The sequence below is a fragment of the Salvia hispanica genome, chromosome 1 (assembly GCF_029641045.1).
Source record: "Salvia hispanica isolate PSC_SH4W2 chromosome 1, Shi_PSC_v1, whole genome shotgun sequence".
NCBI classification, from domain to species: domain Eukaryota; kingdom Viridiplantae; phylum Streptophyta; class Magnoliopsida; order Lamiales; family Lamiaceae; genus Salvia; species Salvia hispanica.
In genome coordinates, this window is record NC_142692.1 from 44,530,094 (window position 1) to 44,546,776 (window position 16,683).

Consider the following 16,683-nt stretch of genomic DNA (forward strand, 5'->3'; position numbering starts at 1 on the left):
TTTTCTAAAACAATAATAATAAAACTAAAATAAATATATAAAAATTAAATATTTAGAAAATAACGATTATTAGGTTCTAACCTTTCGGTTCTTGGTTAGGACCGAAATCGAGATTAGCTTAAACTTAATAACCGGAACTGAACCTTAACCTTATTTTTTCGGTTCTCGGTTAACCAAGAACCGAGAACCGTTTTCCCAGGCCTACCCTCCGTCCCCCATTAATTGTCCACTTTTATCATTTTTATTTGTCCCTCATTAATTGTCCACTTTCACTTCTTATCATAAATGGTAAGTAGACATCACATTCCAGTAACTTATTTAACTCATATTTTATTATAAAATTAATATATAAAAGTGAGACCACTATTCTACTAGCTTTTTCAATTCACTTCCCTTTACATTTCTTAAAACTCGTGTCGTAATCAAAATGAATAATTATCGGAGGATGGAGTAGTTTTATTAAAACAGTAGGAGAGGCAAAGACGCAAAATTTTTGCTAGATGAAATTGAAGGAGTTATCTATGGAGTTGTCATGTTAGGAACCATAGAATTTGTGATACAAAAACAATCAATAAAATAAAAAGATATACTGCACCATATAAATTCATCATGTGTTATATTCAAGTAAGGCATCTCGTGATAGTAGTACTAGCACCACTGCACCAGACACAAACGGTAAGATTCAATCGAATCAATTTATGTCGAAGAACACAACAAATATACTCCTAACACGACACAACATACTGTAATCTAGAAATGTTTTATGGGAAAAAGGAAAAAAAAAGTTTTTACAGGTAATAAATAAAGGTCCTACGTGAAGATACTTTGTAATTAATTTTCATCTGCTAGCATAGAAGAGCACATCTTTGATTGAAGATTTCCAATAAAATTATTAATTGCATGAACCATCTAACACGCACAAAATGGCATGTTTCAAACCCACTCAATTTAATGTGTTTCTTGTACTATCATTTTCTTCCCTTTTAACCTACTTGCCCTTTCAGAATTTATTTTCAATGTACTCAATTTTTGAAAGAATTTAAAATTCTTGTTTTTTAGTAGTAGTAAGTAATATTTTCCAGCAAGACAACAATATTTCAATTCTAGCCCATTAAATAACGAAAGTGGAAGGCGTCTAATCCTTTGATAATATACTATTTTGATACTTCTACCTAATTTATATGACAATTATTGACGAGGTGACAATTTTTGATACGGCGTGACAACATAAAATCACAGTGTAAATACAGATAGAGCTAGTAATTTAGTCCTTCATATTATCATGTTTACCATGATGTTTTCTTGTTGGATTTGTTTCTAATGCCTGTTTTATATACAAAATAGATAATTATTTACTATTGTTTGTGTTTATATCATGTTCAAAATGAGATATCTTTCCCAACAAGAATTTCGCGCCTTGCACCCGCAATCTCATTGGCCGAGAGACGCGATTACCTGGCAACTGCGTGTGACAGCCATTGCAGCCCAAGAGCCGCTCCTATGGTAAACTTTTAGATAAGGCTTGCAGCCTGCGGGTCGCCCCATAGGTTGCCCTGGTGGACGCTCTTATGCATAAAAACGACCGACAAAATAGAGACTTAATTTAATTTTGGATATGAAATACTATAAGTTTTATTTATAGATAGCAATAAATGTACGTGGATGAGAAGTAAATACAATAATTTGACTCACGCGAGTAGTATGTGCAGTATGTATAAAACAGTATAAATGTTGTTAGTTCTCAGATACGTCCTGGCCCACTGACCGGCCCAATTTGATCATGGGCCCATACACGGGTGGGGTTTGAGTGATGAATTGAATGCTAAATTATTATTATTATTATTATTATTATTTAGAAAAAACTATCCAGCCATAATGTAATCAAATAAAATAAAATAATAAGTTAGTGCACTGATTCAGTTTACATATATATAATCTTCTGCACATTTTTATGTATTTTAAATAGGAGTAATTTGTGGTCAATCATATTGTGCCCAAATAGCAATAATTTTATTTTTATTCTTGTTTTTGGGGAACAATCATCAATTATTTCTTCAGAAACATGGGATATTAATGCTTCTTCTGAATGTAGGTAGTCGAGGCATTTATGTTTTGGGGTGCTAAATGAACTATACATATCTAATTAATATTTCCATACTTCAATGTGTCTCCTTCACCAATTACCTTTGGGGAACGAAAGTTATCAAAATTCATATCTACATTAAAATAAAAACAAAAATTCAATTTCAAAATTGTCTTTTTTTTACCCCTCAAAAAATTTAAAGTCATAGTAGAACCGATCTTGGTATTTTATGGGCCCCTGCCTAAACAAATGAAAAATAAACATCTCGTCCTACACATTGGATGATTGAATTTTCAAATCTCAAAAGATAAATTGTGATGCTAGTCTATGGTTAAAAGAGTCACATGAGCTTATAGACGGACCCAATCGAGAACCATCGGTAGCGGACGACATGAGTATTGCTGCAAAATTGATAAAATATGATAGATATTGAGAGAGAAAATAGTAAAAGTATTGTTAATGAAAATGAGGGTTTAAGTATTGTTAGTGAAAATGAGGGTTTCTCAGTAGCAATAGAAACTTATCAAAAACAGTATGTAGAAAATAATTACTTTTTATAGACAACTGAAAATGAAAAAAAAAAAACTAGCATTGGTTATGGACGAAGACAGTATGGAATATACCGTAATTTTTCTTTTCGGACATAAAGATAGACAATTTTTTGGGGGGGGGGGCCTTAGCCATAGGAGATTTCAATTTCACTTGTACACTACCCTAAAGGCTGGACTTGATAACAACTTGGCAAGCCTCACCTTTCTAGAATTTGTATTACAAAGTTAAGAGTCTCGTCTTGTCTAGAGTAAATGATCTTTGTTCTAGTGTATTGTTATGGTTGATTTCCACATCAAATAATACTCATATAGTCATATATTAGATGCTTTCCATATCAAAATTGAGACTATTCGAATATAAATATAGTATGGTCCAAGAGTGAACGAAATGATAAAAGATTCAAGGTATAGGTAGGATTTTATGCAGAAAGAGGAAGTGTGGTATTCATAGGAATGATGAAGCATGCTGCATTTTAGTGGAAAGTCAAAATGTGAATAAATTGTGGAATTAGATGGAGGAAGTGGTTGGCCTATAATATTTTTGTGAATTTTAATTAAATAATAGTAATAAAGTAATTATCTTATTTCCTACTTAAATCTCTTATATTAGTACTCCTATTTTTTATATATTTATTCTAGATAGATGATGATTTGACTCAGAAAAGGTAGTAATCATAAGATAAAAATGCATTTTTAAGGGAATTAAATTAAATATTTTATTAATTCATCAGCAAACAATATTGAGAGTGGAAAAATAATAAATATCCATAAATTGAGGGACCAAACAGAAAGTTGATAAATTTGAGAGCATTCCCCTCCTCTCTTTCTTCAGCAGGCCTTTCAGCTTTACAGCTATGATACCAGAAAATTAAATAAAAGGCAAAATTCTTCACTACATTAACAAGGAAAATAGATCAATTAATTTATTGTTGTAAAAAAATGAGAGAAGAAAAAGGAAAAAAAATAGTAGGTCAAAATGAACAAGGTAAAGTGGGATTGAGCATCATCATACAATTATACTGCAATTATTTTGTGTAGACAAACTGACTTTGTGATCTTTCACTGTTTGGGCTTCTTTCTCTCTCTACTTGAGAAATTAACTTTCATGCTTTTCAGTTTCCACCTTCCATTATTTTAGTTGACTTAATATGGAAGTGCAGTTTTGTATTTTCCAATGCTTTCTAACATATTTTAATTTTCCTTTTATTTGTTGTCATTTTATTTCATAAATTGGAATTACAATAAAAACAATCGCAACTACTAGTAATTTTGTAATTTTAATCATGCATGGAAGCTTAAGTCCATTCTAATTCTATTTTATCAATTTTTCTTTTTTGTAGATTCTTTAAATTTATTCAAATTTTCTAGATAAATTGTTATGCAAAAGTCTTTATTAATTATTTGAATCACTTTAAAAATACATTCTCAAATATATTTTGAAGACAAACTACCAATATTTATCTTGCAATGCGACCCCCGGATCTGTGTGTTGTTAAGCATCAACAGCGTACTATTAATGAATAATAACTTAGTTGATAAAACGTTTACCTTCTACTAATAAACTTGATGGAAATTATTTTAGTCACCCTAATAATCACCGGATAAATGATGAATTGTTAATATATATTGGATCTCTTTGGATACATGATTGAATTGCTCTTTTTCAAATGATATTATTAGTGCAAAAGAGTAATTAGCTGAATAACAATTTTTTTTCTTTCAGGAAATAGTATATACAATTATACATATATGTGTGTAATGCTCAAAGTGGAAAAATAAGTGTAGTTAGTTAAAACTACAAATTATAACTGTGGTATACACGTCCAAAACGGTAATCATAATCTTCCTCTCAGCATGATTATCACAAGCATGCATCCTCTCTCTCTCTTCTTCTCTCTCTAGAAAAAAAAAGAGAAAGAAAAAAAGTCATCTTCCTCAAAATCGAAGATTTTGTTTCCAAAATTCATATCTATAGATAGCTATTGATCTTTTCTATGGATCATGCAATCCTAGCTAGCTCCCTCTACATTCTTCTTTTTCGAAGAATTTAGATTAAAATATATTGTTGATTTTTTTATCTCTCTTAATGTGATAATGATAACTTGGTTACGAAAAAAAATCTACTAATATTTTGGTATAATTAAAGTCGAAATAATATACATATCCAATTGAGCTTGCATGTGTATAATTGTGTGTATATCGGAAGATAGTATACGTAATATACAAACATCAAAATACAAATCAGAATCAAATCCTTGATTCTGATGGCTCTTCTAATTAATTAAATACTCCCTCCGTCTCATAATAGAAGTCACTTTTATTGTTGATACAAATTTTAAGAAAGATAAAGAATAGTGTCTTAAAAAAGTTAGTAGAATACAAGACTCATTTTTTAATATTGATTTTATAATAAAATGTGAGTGAAGTGAGTTAGTGGAATGTAAGACCTACTTATCATTTATGATAAAAATGAATTGTGACTCTTATTATGAAACAGATCAAAAATGAAAAAGTATGACTCTTATTGTGGGACGGAGTAGAATCAAATATTATAATTTAATTATTCAAGAATGACTATAATGATGTCACACATGATGAAGGTTACACATAATGCACAAAGAATTGAGCATAGTGAACGAGAAGTGGGCTCAACAAATATATACTCCTTAATTAGGTGCGAAGATAATAATGTAATAAGCCAGTTGTCACGCATGGATAATATATTGTATAACTAACTTCATTTTGGCTTTTATAGAAAAATAATAATATCGGGTGTAACACGTGAAAAAAGAAAGAACCAAATAAAAAAAGCCAAAAGGGTTGTAGTAGGCATGCTCACATTCTCTACTAGATCTCTCCATATTTACAAAAATTGACAATACCAAGAACCAAAAGAAGATGGCAAAACTTTTATTCTAGTGCTCCAATAAAAGGAAATTAAAGAAGAAATAAAGGAGTAAAAATAAATTAAAGCAAAAGTTTATGGTAATTTTATCTTTATTGAGTTATTGTAATTAATGTATATGGAGTATAAATTATTTGTTCAAGAGGGTATCACTTATTAAAACTAAATTCTAAATTATAGAGGTGTTAATTATTAATAAGTTACTATGAGATTTTGGATCAATTTTGTTTATGGTCATACCATGAGGCTGCAAAATTACAAATTTACAATAAACACACAAAAAGAAGAAAAAAAATGAAAAAGTGTAAAAATATGGGTAGGAAGGGTTTGCTTTTCATATGCTCAATCTCTAGTCTCTACAAGCCATCCTGTTATCATTTTGTCTCCCATCCAATTGTCTTATGTTGACCAAACTTAATAAAGGAAATTAACCAATTATTTCCTACACTCATATCATCTTTTCAATTCTTCTTTATTTTTTTTATAAAAATACTGACCAAATCTTGGTTTCCCCTTCGTACAATTATTGCTGGGGTTAAGTTGACTTCATCTAATTCTAAACCATGTCACGAGATGCAAATTTTTTTGTTGGTGTAATTTTGCATTTTATTTCACTCCTTCACCTCTTCTGAAAAAACAGTGATCATAGACGTAAAATATGACAATTAGTACTATATAGAGAAACACACAATTTATAACTGATGTCGAATTAGGGGTGGATAGGTAAGATATACCTTACTGAAACCACCATACCGTATACCTTATTGTAAATACGGTATGCATAAATGTCATACCTTTACCTTACCAAAGTTTTCGGTATACCGAACTACGGTATACCTTATTTTCGGTATGACGAATATCCATACCGATACCGTAACTCATTTTCGGTATACCGTACCGAAGTTCGATATACCTTACTTTTGCGGTATACCTGGCTATCAACATCAATTAAAACAGAAAATAAGAGTATTTAGAATATTATTTATATTTTATAATTTTAAAAATAAATTAAATATAATTTATTCATAATTATATTTATATTTCACAATAAATTTTATAATTTAAAAATATATAAAATATATTTTATATATAATTTTGTTTATATATTTGTGGTATATACCTTAGTTTACGGTATATACCTTAATTTATGGTATATACCGAATTTCGGTATGCAGTAGTATACCGCGGGTATTTGAAAATTCGTACTGTTACCTTACCGGAATCTTTCGGTAAGATATCATACCGTACCAAAAGTCACGGTATACCGAAAATTCGGTATTTTCGGTATTTTTTCGATATGATAAGGCCGATATTTCGGTATTTTTCCCCAGTCCTATGTCGAATCCTAAAAAGTGACGTGAACAAAATTTCATGGATAATTCATCATCTCACTATAACAAAATATATAACATCCATGATAGTAAAGTACAAATTCATATATTGAAGGTATGAAGGAAAAAAATATAGGAGGAAACTGAAAATACTAAATGGCAGATCTCATGTCTTCTACTCAAATTTCAACCTCAAATTATTCTTAAAAAATCAACATCAAATTTATACTCCTTCCATATTAAAAAAATAGAAACATTTGAAACGACATGAGTTTTAATGTACAGTTGGTAAAGTAAGTGAGAAGAATTAGTAAAATAAGAGATAAGAAAAGAAAAATGAGTAAAGTAAGAGAGAGGAAGGGAAAAAATAGTGAAACTAGAGTTAGTGAATTGTGGAGCTCATGTCTTAAATAGAAATATTCTAAAGTTTCTATTTTTAAAGAACGACCTAAAATGAAAATAGTTGCTATTTTTAAAAAACGGAAGGAGTATATGAAAGTTATTTACGTAACTCTCATTTTTCTTCACTCTTTTCTTCAACTTGCATCTCCTTACCTTTTGTTAAAATTGAATCATGAAGAATTTTCATTGGCCTATGTTATATCTTCTACCATATCCATGTCATGAAATAGTGCATGGTCATGCAGATATGAGTTTTAATAAAAAATTAAGTACTGTATATATCATGAGGGGATTAAAAGTCTCAATATAGTTATTTTTATGTTTATTAATGTTGATAAAAATAGGTCATGTTTGAATTTTTTTTAAAAAGAAATTTTACTACTCCTAAGATAGAGACTCGACTGTAGTAATTACCTAAAATAGAAAATATACTAAGAGTACACTATTTCAAGGAAGTACTCTATTTAGTCCAAATCTATAGAGCAATCTTAATTAACGTGTATTAATAAAAATAATTTAGTGTGATTGTGTGGCCTCAAAATAATTTCACATGCAGCAGTGATATAGTATCCGCTAAATGGCACAGGTTGGCACCCACTCAAAGATTGCCTTTCATATTCATCTATGCATGCATGCATTTCAATACACTATACAGTATACATCATTATTCAAATATCAGCTAAATTAATCTTGCATTTCATTTTAATTTACTGTAACATTATATAATACTCCATCGATCCTATTAAGAATGAAATGTTTTTCTTTTTGAATTGTCCTATTAAAATGAAATATTTCTTAAAATAAAAACAATTTTATCTCTACTCTTTCATATCTTTTACTTTACATTGTCTTCATCAACTTACTCCCCCCAACCCATAGAAATATATCATATTTCCTTTTTCATCCGTCTCATACAAATAGTCATATCCATTTATGGTAAAATAAATTTCTTCTCTTTTACTTTATCATTTATGGTCCCACCACCCACTACACAATTTCCATTACATTTTCTCTTTCTTTCTTACTTTACCAATTACACATTAAAACGCATGTCAACCCTAAATAGCCTATTTCTATGAGACGAAGAAAGTATAAAATAATACTCCCTCCGTCCCCCATTAAGAGTCACATTTTTCCATTCCGGTCCGTCCCCAATTAAGAGTCACACTTTATTTTTACCATAAATAGTAAGTAGGTCATACGTTCCACTAACTCAATTCACTCACATTTTATTATAAAACCAATATAAAAAAATGGATCCCACATTCCACTAACTTTTTCAACCAACTTTTCTTTACATTTCTTAAAACTCGTGCCCGATCAAAGAATGACTTCTAATAGAGGATAGAGGGAGTACTATATAAAATCTCGTGTCAATTTTCAAATGTTTCATATTTAACTAGAGCATAGGGGAGTACTAATACTACTACTATTGATTTAGGATTTAATTGAGAAATTTGGTTATTGTACAACATTGAAAAGAAGTCTAGACCGTCATTCCCAAATCAAAACAAATCAAAAGGCAACCCATGAAAGAGAAGATATGCTCCAGATCATATATGTCAAGAAAATCAAAAGAAGATGGCTCCTCAATCGAGGTCAAACCACACTTACCGACAGTCCCATCTTCTATTTTCCACTTCATTATTTATCTATTAAATCATTATTAATTCAAGTAGTACGTCTAATAGCAAAGAATTCCCAACAGATAAAACAGGAAAGAGATCTATTTACAAGAAAGATTATTTAACATTAAGATATGCCTCAATTCATGAAAATATATCCATAGAGAGAGACAGCCAACATAAGTAGATGAAACAGAAGGCAGATATTCTTCATTGCCATTTGTCTTTTTTTCACTACCATCAAATGCCAGCTGCCACTACCAACTCTCTGTATATTTTGTTCTCCTTGTGCACAATTTGACAGACTTGCTGGTGGAAACCCCATTTAAACCTTTACTCCCACAATCCAAGAAACAATAATTTAAAATAGAAAATTCAATTTGCAGAGAGAGGGGAGGGAGTCTGCTGCTGCTGCTGCCCAACTCTTGCTTTCTTGCAAATGGATGAAGAATCACTCAAAATTTCACCATCTTGACCTTGACTCATTTTCCTCTTTAATCCAGTGTTTGAAATTGAATCCAACTCTCTAATAACCTCATAACACTCATCCACTTCCTCCTGTCATCACATCACATGAATAAAAATCCAATCTTTATCTCCATTTTCAAGATTTCTAATTAAAAACAGCAGTTAAACAAACCTTGTTCTTTGTCAGCACGCTGAGAAGCTGGCTCTCGTACTCGGCGGCTCGGCGCGGCTCGAGGCGGTGGATGACGTGGAGCATTGCTGCAGTTGCCAACACAGAGGGGAGATACATTGTGTATCTGGGATCTGCGATTACACAGCAAAGATTCAATCTTTATTGCTTCTACATTGAAGAAAGTGAAAAAAGATCGAATCTTGAACCTGAAACGACTGAGAGGAGGAGGGTTTCGCAGGTGTTGAGAAATTCCCAGTGAATGTAGCTTCTCAATCCGAGCCTTCTGATAATGTGATCGAGAAATGAGACTGGGGTGACTGGATTCATCCGCCATTGGAGAGAGGAGAGCACCAGAAGCTCCATTCTTTGAATGGTCTTGGATTCGAAGACGTATTTTGTATCCTCAACCTGCAAAATTTTCAATTTCATTACATAAACATCGGAATTGACGAAATTGGGAGAGAAATTGAGGGCATACTTGAAGGTCTAGGAGAAGGGGGACGTGGGTTTCTTCGACTTTGGCGGCGAGGGAGAGGCAGGTGACGGCGGCGAGTTGCATCATCCATGGCTGGTTGTCGTTGTCGGGGAGGGTGGAGAGGAAGCGGTCGAGGAAATTGACGGCGAGGATGGCGGTGAGAGGGGAGAAGGAGTAGTGGGAGGTGGTTTTGAGGATCCAATCGACGGATTCTTTTCTGGGGAGGGAGAGAGAGGGGTGGATGGGGGTTTGGGACTCTTTGGAGAAGAGGGAGTGGAGCTCGTCGTCGTCCCAGAAGAGGTCTTGCTCGAGGAGGGAGAGGGAGATGGTGTGGGTGTCAACGTCGTTATCGTCGGGGAGGTCTTGGACGACGTCGTTCCATTGCTCTTCGGAGCAGTAGAGGGCGTCGACCAGGGATTTCTCCTCAATCGCCATTGGTTATGATGGTGGTGGTGGAGGTGGTGTGTTCATTTTGCAAGAAAAGAAGAGAAAGGAAAAGTAAAGGCCATTGTAGTTATGGTGCTCTCTCTCTCTCTCTCTCTCTCTGACTCTGAATGGGGAGGAGAGGGAGAGGCAGTTCTCAGAAACAGAGAGATAAAGGGGGAGATTTTATCAGAGTGGGTGTCACGCTTGTCCTTTCTTTTATTTCGAATTTATATATCCAAATTTCAATATTTTGTTTTTCGTAAAATAAAATATAAAAAACTACGTCCCCCAAATTTTGACACGGTTTGACCCGACACAGGTTTTAAGAAATGTAATGGGAAGTGTGTTGAAAAGGTTGGTGGGACGTGAGTCCTACTTTTAAAGTATTAGTTTTATAATAAAATATAAGTAGGAATGCGTTAGTGGAATATAAGATCCACTACTAAAAATGGTAAAAAGTAAAGTGTGTCAAATTTTCAGGAACGGACCGAAATGGTAAACTGTATCAAAATTTGGGGGATGGAGGTAGTAATCAATATTGTCAAGTTCAGTTAGTATAGCTAGTAGGGCTGACAATTTTTGGCACGACACGAACCGCATGAAATTAATAGGGAGAATGCCAAAGCTTATTGGATTTGTGTCCTTATCGTGTCGACGCGATAACGAGCGAAAACTTCATGTCGTGTTTTTGTTACACGTTAAGAAATAATATTAATATATTATAATATTATTATTATAGTATTGTTATTGTGTCGTGCCATATATGTGTTGTTTTCATGTCGTGTTTCCCCGAAGTGGTTCGTGTCGTTAATGGGTTTGTGTCTGAGGGTAGTGGATCGTGTTCGTGTTCGTGTTTGGAGTTTTCTTACTGGTCGTGTTCGTGTTTGTTGTTATCGTGTCGTGTCGTTATCGTATCGACACGATAACGACACAACACACACGATTTATCGCCCCTATTAGCAAGTACTCCCTCCGTCCCACTGAAGATGATCCACTTTTCTTTTTTGTTTATCCCGACTATGACTCATTACCAAATATAGAAACACTATTCTCTCTGCTTTATTTTCTCTCTCTTACTTTACTCTCTCCTCTTTACACATAAAATAAAGTTGCATAAATACTCGTGCCGCCCAAGGAAGGGGTCATCTTCCTTGGGACAAAGGGAGTAACTATAAATGAGGCGTTTCGTCTATGGGGGCAGCGCAGTTGGTTTCAGAGAGACAGATTTGTATGATAGGCCAATGATCAAATCCCACTACTGTCGTGTAGTTGCAACACCTCTCAGGCACAAGTGTGTGGCCTTGGGAGGTGGGCTTCTGGCAGACAGTGGATTAGACCTTCCCCCTTAGTGGGTCACTGTGTACCCTGATTTAACACTCCTCACAATACTGTCGGACTGGGATGTGTGGGGCTCTTAGGGTTGGGGTTTCAACCTTTTTTTTGTATGATAAATGAGGCGTTCTTTTCTACCGTTATTTGCAAAAATCAATAAGAAATAGTTAAAGTGAGGAGAAAGTAAATTAAGACAGAGAATAATATAGAAGAGAGTCGTATGTACAATATTCTTTTACTTACTTTACTTTCTCCTCGCTCTAATTAGCACTGGAGTATTATTTTTATAAAATAACGACTGAAAAGAAATGCTTCACTTATAGTGGGATAGATGCAGTATTGTTTTGGTATTGTTTGGCCTTAATTAATGTGAATTACTACTTCATATTACAACTAAACTTCTCTATTAGCTCATGCATCAAGGAAGCTTTACGTTGAATAAATGAACAGAAATGATTCACTAAGGGGAGTACTATTTAGGGCTCGTCTGGTAGGGCTGTAACTAATTAACATGGATGTATGGTTAATGGGTTTTCCTGAATTCATAGGCAACATTTTCTATTGTTTGGTTCAGCCCATCTAATTTGTTAATCCCTTCTCCATTGTTTGGTTGAATTGGGGAAGGCCTGAAACATACAAGGCCCATGACTATAATACCCCTTCTCGTTTTCACTTGTCCGCTCGTTCCTCCCAAATGGAAACATCGACAAAGGAGCAAGACTACTGCAGTCTCGACATCCTTACTTTTTTTTTGCCTCACGTCGGTCATTCTACAAAATGGAAACATGGACAAAGGAGCATTATTAAACAAGACAAAACAGCTTGCATGGAGGGCCAAACTAAGCAAACTAAAAACAACAATAAACATAGACAGACTAGAATTGGGAATGGAGTATCTTGATACAGAAGAGGGAAGGGAGTGTGTGTGCAAAATGTGACCGGAACATTATGGACGGCAATACTCCATTTACAATTGAAAATTAAATGCTGCACACAAGATAGTTTAAGAGAAACAGAGCACAAAATCGGATCACTGCACATATTCAGGGGAGATACGAAGGGGGTTACAAATTATCAAACAATTAATTTAGCATATGCACAAACTCACGACCAATTTTAATTTTCCAAACAATTTCAAATCCAGGTAGCAAGACTACCAATTCAAAAAGGCAAAACTTCACCAAAGGAGTTCCTGCAATTTGCCCAAACCAAAAATGGATGCCGCAGATCGAAAACCATATCAACAAACAACAGAATCGAACAAGAATCTATAGAACCACGGAAATCGAACCATAAAACCGACGCAGATATACACTACAAACAAGAATCGAAAATTCGTATCGGAGGTTACCCGGAATTTGGTCAGCCGCTGCGACAAAAATTCAACCTCCAACGGTAACAAATTGAGGAATTTGGAGGGCAAAATCGGACAATTGCTACGTTTTCAGCCAACTCCTGGAAAGCCCGTCTCCTATACCTCTTCCACACCCTGATGGAGTTGGCACACCTTCGCTGATAGCAGTAGATGTAGGTGGGAAACCCGGTAAATGTATACCGGGTCGCTAGAAATGTTTACCGCCTACCAAACGCAGGAAAGAAAGTGTATGGGAGAGTGTTTCATGGCGTTTCAGGCGTACCAGACGAACCCTTACTAGATCCATTTAAAATGGCATGTTCCGGGTTCGATTGGATAAACAAGGATCTAAAATAGATCAGCCTAATGAGAGGTCAAGTGAGGAGTCGACAAGTTAACATGATGCTAGTCCTTAAAAATAGACTAGTTTTACTATTTTTAACTTTACAATTTAGTAATACTTCTTCCACTACTTTATTCTCTCTCCTTTTTTACTTTTTCATATATATTTCTCTTACTTTATAAATTTCAAATCAAAATCTTACTCCCTTTGTTCTACTATTAGTTTGTCTCACTTAAAATGTCCATTTTTCATATCTCATCTTTCCACGTTAAAATATTGAACTATCTCGGGTTATTCGAGCAATCCACCCACGACTTGAGAGAATTAATTTTACTTTATAAACATAATTGAGACAAAATTATAGAAATGATTACTTTTTTTAATTTTGTCTCGTTAACTGTGTTTTATTTCTAAAACAATAGCATAAATATATTGTCTGTTCGCTTTTTTTAAAAAAAATTAAGGGAAATGTGTGTAGTGTGTGTTTTTAAGTTGTGTATTGGCGGGGAGAAATGAATTAGGGCCCCACGAAAACTACTTTTACGGAATCCATATTTAAGAATCGCTGCAAAATCAAAACTGTAAGATCGATATTATGTAAATACAACTGCAAATCAAGTAGTGGAGTAGTACTTACTTATGCATCTCTTTTAAGTAGCATAATGATTGATATAAACATAACTATGATATAATAAAAGGTTCCCCAGAATCTTGAAAATGCAAAATACTAGTACTACTATATAAAATCAAGTACAAGGCCAATCTTTTTTGTACTTGAAAAATGCAAAATTGAGCTCGGTGCATATTGTATAAACACAAAAATTATGTATTAGAATGTTATAAGCATACCTCTTAAAACATACTCGTACGAATAAAAATCATTAAATAAATATTTTACTATAAATATTAACTTGAGTTTTTTATTTCAAAAAATAGGTTACTGGTCATCATAGTATTAGCCCACTATGGCCGGTCCAAGCCCGCCACTACTAATAGGCCTAAAGAGGCTTGCAATACTACTACTAGACAATACCTATGAATATTATAAATTAAAAACATAATAGTACTATACTAAGATTATATACAAGCTACTGTCATAAAGTTCTAAAATAATTAAATTATTTCTTTTGTGCGACTAAATACACTCTATCCTACTTTATTCTCTATTCATCTTTCTTACATTATTCTTTCGTACATTATTCATTATTCCCTTAACATCTTAATTTCTGTGACTAAAAAAAGTGTCTCAATTAACAGGGAGAATTACCTATATAATTGTTCAGTGTAATAGAAATAAAATAGGGAGTAAAGTTAGTATATGCAATTGTTTTGTCATTTAAAGAATTTAGTAAATGCAATCTGGCAGAACTTATACTAGTAAATTAATAAAAGCATAATAATGCAAAAAAAGCAAAGGAACTTTATGTGGTACAATAGCTGTTTTTCGTTTCATGACAATTAATTGTGTCTTGCTTATTGGCTTGAAAAAGCCATTAATGGTGCCGTATTGTCTCCCCATATGCAGCACTATTAAGTTACTTCTAACATGTAACAAATCGTCAACTACATACAAAATTTAAGTCTACTTGTCGAGTTCTCCTATATAATACGCACACAAACAATAATTAAATTTAATATAAAATTGATTAAACAAAAGAAATAATTGTTAAGTACGGAGTACTATAATACTAACACAATCAATAATGAATTTTAACGTCAATTAATAAAATTAGAGAAATATACTAGAAACATGCAATGGTTATTATTTGTATCCATCTCATTAGAGGTAGAAATTTATCAAAAATAAAAATAGATTATTTTTTTGGACATACCAAAACAAGTAATACTCTCTTCAACGTATTTAAAGTGGAGTCTTTCACATAAATTTATGCAGTGTGTTTCTTTAAGTGGAAAAAGAATAAAATAGAAATGATTATATTTCTATTTCAGAATACATATTATGTGGAACCACGAAATAAGAAAATAAGTCATTGTAAATGAGATAATGGGAGTAGGATAATTAATTATGAACGAAGGAGTGCATGTTATTGAAATCACAAAATTACAAACCGACAATAATCTACCACAAAATTAAAAACAAAACCTAGCAACAATAGTTCAATTCAATTTCTAATACTTAAAAATTACTAATGATCCCCTCCACATCCAAGCACATACTAGTAGACCGTGATGGATGCAACAAATTATTTGACCATTCATTATGTATTTTCGTTCCTTTTTTCTTCACACAACATGATCATTAAAGCGAGAATTTGAGACGTAATCAAATTAAATTTTGGGAAAACTAAATCTTGGGTATCAACTTTGGATTTGATTTGGCAAAGGATGCCAACTAAATGCAACTCAACACCTTAACAATAAAAGGTGGTGATTAGATATAAAAAAGTAACTTTATTACAGTTGTTATCCATCTTAATCACCCATTAACCAACAGTTGCCGGTATAAGATTAAAGCTAAAATTAATTTTGTGTATGTTGATCTAGCGTTTGAATGTTTAATGTTCAAAGCCAAATATCTTTAATTCGAATATAGTGTTATACACTTTTTAAATTTTTGTTTATTTATCAATAAAAATGTTTATTAGTAAAATTGATTGTAAATGAAATATATATATACAAAAAAGTCAAAGTAGCCTATTCCATTTTATTAAGGTGCCAACGTCCTTTTACTAAGTGGCAAATCATTTCGCCCCCACTTTGTGAATCCGAAAATGATTAGTGTAATTATTATTGTATAAGTACATTATAATATACTCCGTACTTAACAAGTTATGCAGATATTTTATGTAACTTCTTTTGATTTGGGCAACCATTTATTCAAAAAAAAGGATCTCTATTATTATGGGATGGGGGTAGTATATCATATATCATATGTATAGGCATTTCGATCTAGGTGCAAACGAGTCACCCAGATTTTATTTATTTATTCTTCATTCTAACAAAACTAGTAGTACTACTTAATTATAAATGATCATAATTTAATAATTTCAAACAAATTTCTAATTATTAATTTGCCAAAATTTTCTAAACTAAATTAGGTTCAATATTTCTAAAAATTTTTACTTATAATTAATTCTCAATTCTCTTAAGTTCTCAATATATTAAATTTTCGAATTTTTAAAGTGGTATACCACTTACAAGTGTAACACACTTGCCAAAATCAAAATTACGTACTAACACAGTAACACTTAACAA

At 32.7% G+C, this 16,683-nt stretch overlaps 1 protein-coding gene across 1 annotated transcript; it reads right to left on the minus strand.

Annotated features, from left to right (window-relative positions):
- Positions 1-8,981: 8,981 nt before the first annotated feature.
- LOC125224462 (cyclin-D3-1-like) lies at positions 8,982-10,620 on the minus strand. The gene is made up of 4 exons (XM_048127865.2): positions 10,016-10,620; positions 9,744-9,945; positions 9,538-9,668; positions 8,982-9,455 (listed from the first exon to the last, which is right to left on the minus strand). Exons 1-4 carry the CDS (start codon positions 10,445-10,447, stop codon positions 9,273-9,275), a joined length of 948 nt encoding a protein of 315 aa, XP_047983822.1. The 5' UTR covers positions 10,448-10,620; the 3' UTR covers positions 8,982-9,272.
- Positions 10,621-16,683: the final 6,063 nt, after the last annotated feature.